This window comes from Oratosquilla oratoria, chromosome 23, assembly GCF_046742065.1.
Source record: "Oratosquilla oratoria isolate Oo_2021 chromosome 23, ASM4674206v1, whole genome shotgun sequence".
NCBI lineage: Eukaryota > Metazoa > Arthropoda > Malacostraca > Stomatopoda > Squillidae > Oratosquilla > Oratosquilla oratoria.
The window spans coordinates 22,234,595-22,239,594 of NC_134799.1; the positions used below are offsets into that span (position 1 = coordinate 22,234,595).

Below are 5,000 nucleotides of genomic sequence, written 5' to 3' on the forward strand. Positions count from 1 at the left end.
CCCAAAACTGTGCGTTAATTGGTTGTCTGCGTGAATGAGCTCACGTTTGCTACAACGTTGTGTTAAAAAGAAGCATTGAACTCCGTGTAAAACAACTGTTGGACCATGTGGAGTGGGCAATTGACCCATCCACGTCATTAGTGATTGCCCACGAAACAATTTGTTTGAACAATTGAAGCTATGCGTGTGGAAGAATCTGGCGTCCGAATGCCTTTTATAAACCAGAGCTCGGACCCTAGAAGTCTTCAACTCCACCTCAGCAAACGAAAAACACCTCCTATGACGACCCTAATATCAACCCGGATAAGACTAGGCATGTTTTTCTCCACTCTGACCAAACCCGATTAGCTGAACTCAATCCCTTTATTCTTAAGGAATGCCTGTCATCATATACCGAGGATATCAACCAGGTTAGGAAACTTAGAAGCGGAGATCTCCAAGTTACCACCAACTCTGGGAAAGCTACACGCGACTTACTTAAGGCCAAGAAGTTTCATACCTTCGATGTTGTTGCCTCCCTCCCTAGGTCACTCAACTCCTGCAGAGGAGTAATCCACTGCAGAGATTTGATGACCATGGACGAGTCTGACATCCTCGAAGAAATGAAAAACGAAGGGATTCTAGATGTCAAATTCATCACGCGACTGGACCGGGAAAAGAACATGCGAGTGAACACGCCCCTTATCATCCTCACTTTCAACTCTACAACCCTCCCTGACCATGTCAAAGTTGGATACATCCATGTCTCAGTACGACCATATGTCCCCAACCCTTTGCGCTGTAATAAGTGTTTTAAATATGGTCACCTTGCTAAGTTTTGTCGTAGCCAAACGATCGTGTGCGGTAAGTGTGCAGGCGAACATCCTACAGATGCCTGCTCTGCAAATGTGTTTCAATGTGTCAACTGCCCCTCTAACAACAAGCATGCATCCACCTCCCGAGATTGTCCCACCTTCAAAATAGAAAAAGAAATTTGTACCGAGAAAGCAACTTGTGGCATCTCTTTCTACGAAGCACGGAAGCGTGTGATGGAAAGACAAGTTACCCCAACTAGTCCCTCCGGAGCAACTTCCTATGCTTCTGCAGTTAAGAAAACGTACAAAACCATTGAAACACAGACTGTAAGCAAGCACTCCGATAAGGACAACGTTCTCTACCCACCTACCAAACAAACCACGCACTCACACCTTCCTTCCCCGACTATCCCAGAGCTTCCACTACGTGTGCCTACACATGTGGAAGAGGATGTTCTCACGGAGATCGCCGGCTCATGCAAATGACTATTAAGTTCGATATATAGCCCAGACCGAGCATCGGGGGCAAAACACGTCTCCCACTAAGGCCAAGAAAGGAAGAAATCGAAGGAAATAAAAAAGAAGTAAAAGTTAAAAATAGATAAATAAATAAATAAATAAATAAATAAATAAATAAATAAATAAATAAATAAATAAATAGATAAATAAATAAATAAATAAATAAATAAATAGATAAAATTAAATTAAAATCATCCAGTGGAATTGCTGAGGTATTAGAAGTAAAGTAAATGACCTATCTATTTTCAACTCTATAATCAACCCCTAAGCCATAAGTTTACAGGAAATATTCCTAAACCCCAGTGTTTAGTTAGAGCTGAAAAAATTACCATCTATAGGAAGGACAGGTGGTGTCGCAGTTGCTGTCAGCGAATGTCTTCCCCAAGCGGACCTGCTACTATCCACAACCTTGGGGGCAGTCGCTGTCAAAACGAAAACACAGAATAAACTTGCCTCAACCTGCTCCATATACTTACCTCCCGACCAACTATTTCCACTACAGGGGGTAAATAACCTTACAAGACAGCTGCCCCACTATAAACTCATAGTCGAAGACTTTAATTCCCACCCTCATATTTGGGGGAGTGATAAAACATGTGCATTATGTATATAAACGACTTGGAAAACAGGGTTAACCTCTTCAATACTACTCAAATTCTCGCGGGTAGCATCAGCTGCCTGATGTACGATGAATCGTTGATGCACCACAATACTCGCGTTACAGATGTATTACTCGTTCTCTTTCACTCTGAATATTAGTAACCACAGAAAATATGATCGAGCCAGTTCACAGAATATGGGGGGTCACTCAACTACAGCTACAAAATAGATATAATTGAGACGCCAACGCCGGCATTTTTATATACCCACTCGCGCCTCATGACGCCTACGTAGGTATCATCGTACCGAAGGGGTTGATAGTGATGTTAGTAAGCTTTCGGACGACACTGAAATAGGACGCCTATTTAAGTCAGGAGAAGACACCGAGATTCCGAAGAAAGATCTTAACAAATTTTCACATGGTCAGTGAAATGGCAAATGGACTTCAATATCTCAAAGTTCAGCGTGTTAAACGTAAGGCTACACAACCCTGAAAACAGATAAATCTTAGTAACACGTTTTTAGATAAAACTGAGTGCGAGATTTGGGAGATCTAGTGAGTCTAATGGGCCCGGTTTTGTGTCCATAATTGTTCTTTGTTTATATAAACGACTTTGACAATGGGATTGATAGTTATGTTAGTAAGTTTGCAGACGACACTAAAATAAGACGCCTGATTAGTTCAAGAGAAGCCGCCGAAATTCTGCAGAAAGGTCTTAACAAATTGTTCACGTGTTCGGTGAAATGGCAAATGGACTTCAATACCCCAAAGTACAATGTGTTCAACGTAGATTTACACAACCCAGAAAGCAGGTATAGCTTAGATGATACTTTTTAAGGAAAACTGAGTGTGAAAGAGACTTTGAAATGCTTGCGAGTCCTGACCTTAAATCCAGGAAACAGTGCATTAACACCAGGAATAGAACTAACAGAGCATTAGGTTTCATTGCTAGGACGGCTACAAATAGAAGCGCACAGGTAGTTATCAAACTCTATCTGGCGTTAGTTATACCCATCCTTGTCTATGCGGTACAGTTTTGGTCTCCGTCGTATATAATGGATATCAGTCTACTAGAATCAGTACAGAGGAGTATGACCAAAGTTATTTATGGGCTCAGAAAATTCCCTAACGAGGACAGGCTTAAGCACCTTAACTTGCACTCTCTGGAAAGACGCAGAATGCGGGGTGATCTAATAGAGGTGTTCAAGTGGATCAAAGGGTGACGCAAACAAGGTCATCATATTAAGACAACAGGGCAGGACTCACAGTAATGGATTTAAACTGGACAAATTTAGATTTAAGAAGGAAATAAGCAAGAACTGGTTTACTAATAAGATGGTCAACAAATTAAATATATTTAGTAACCATGTAGTGAGTGCTGAAAATATCAGTTGTTTTAAGAAACTGTTAGCAAAATTTATGAATGGGGATAACAGGTGGTAATGGACATGGAACTACCTAGTGTAGGCCTTATAGTCTCTTGCAGTCTCCTTCATTCTTATGTTCTTATGTTCAAAACTCTTCCTCCTCTTCTCCTGGATACCACTACATAGTCCACTCTCTCCCATGTGTACTTATGCTTAACTTTTTTCCTAAACACTGTCTTAGCTATCATCAACTCTCTTTCTAAATACATCTCCACCATCAACTCTCCACTACGATTTTTACCTGGTACTCCACACTTCTCAACCACTCCGTGTATTAACATCTCTCAATACCACTACATAGACATTTCTCTCAAAACTCTCTATATAATCATTTAAATATATTCAAGAAGCCTCCCTTTCCTCTACATTATTCTCACTACTAGGCCCATATACACTTACAAAGACCCACATCTCCCCTCCAAGTTTCACCTTCATCCACATTAACCTTGAAGAAATCTCCTTCCACTCAACCACACGCTTACCTTTCTTCGCTTACTAGTAAAGCCACCTCTTCCCTCCCTCGTCTTCTCCTCACCCCTGATACCCTCGTCACTACACCCCCAAACTCAGACTCACCCCTCTCGTTCAACTTAAGTTGATTCAACGCCAATACATTCATCTTCATTCTCACAAACATATTGTCTACTTCTTTCCTTTTACTCTCATCTGTATTACACTCTAGCACATTAAACGACCCAAACATTAGAGTTCTGGTTGAAAAAATTCTGCCAGGCCGTTTTATGCCTAGACTTCTTGTAGGAATTTACCCTTTAGAACTACAAAGAGCAGGATGCCAAGTCCCATCCCTCATCCCGTTTTAGTAGCTTTTTACGACCCGAGTGGGAGAACTCGGTGACAGTATTCTTTCGTCCCCTACCTCATGCGTAGGCAAAAAATTATATATATATATATATATATATATATATATATATATATATATTGAAACATTGTGACAAGTTGAACAAGGTGGAAAAAGAGAGTCACGGGTCTCGTTCCGAGTTTATTCCTGACCGGTTTCGCTTGTAGCTTCTTCAGGTGAATGTTACTCTGAGAATAAAGCTGGCAGTATACATAGTTGGTTGACTCCGCGTTCCCTCTTTGTGGGGGTGCGTTGGAGTTTACAATGAATTACTGAGTGAGGTGTTGATCTATAATGTGTTGTAACATTACGACACATTATAGATCAACACCTCACTCAGGGTTGATGAAAGAGTATTGGGATGGTTTGGACTATGGAAAGAATTATTAAAGAAGTGTGGAAGGCAGAGGTGTAGGGAGTGAACATGAGGGGGCGACCAAGGATGAGATGGACGGATGGGATAAAAGGGGCATTGGGAAAGAGGGAAATGTCTGTTGAGGAAGGAAGGGAGAAGACAGAAGATAGGGGTTGCGTAAGGATGATGCTGTCATGCATGGAAGGTAGTGGGTGGGGGATGGGGGTGAGGGAGTATGTGTGAATGATATTTTGACGCAGTCCTAAGGGATTTCTCCCCAGCTCTTTTTCTGTGTGAGGGGACAGAGAGGGGGGGGGGGTCGCTGATTAAATGAAGCAGCCTTGTTGTGGATGTGCTGTATCTTGCTACATTGTTTCTAACCCAGGGCAATGGGGGAGATGCAGGGATGACCCGTCATTCAGGAGGAGCCAAGATAAGAGGGAAG

The 5,000-nt window shown here is 41.8% G+C and overlaps 2 protein-coding genes across 3 annotated transcripts in view; one reads left to right on the forward strand and one right to left on the reverse strand.

Annotated features, from left to right (window-relative positions):
• The window catches only part of LOC143037742 (protein FAM200C-like), an 8,422-nt gene extending 7,142 nt beyond the window's left edge, over nucleotides 1-1,280 (forward strand). Inside the window, exon 2 of the mRNA XM_076206291.1 lies at nucleotides 1,119-1,280. Within this exon, the coding sequence (XP_076062406.1) occupies nucleotides 1,119-1,280 (162 nt within the window). The remainder of the gene's footprint in view (nucleotides 1-1,118) is intronic.
• LOC143038021 (uncharacterized) overlaps nucleotides 1-5,000 on the reverse strand; it is an 83,951-nt gene that overhangs the window by 48,182 nt on the left and 30,769 nt on the right. The gene's annotated exons all lie outside the window — the stretch shown is intronic.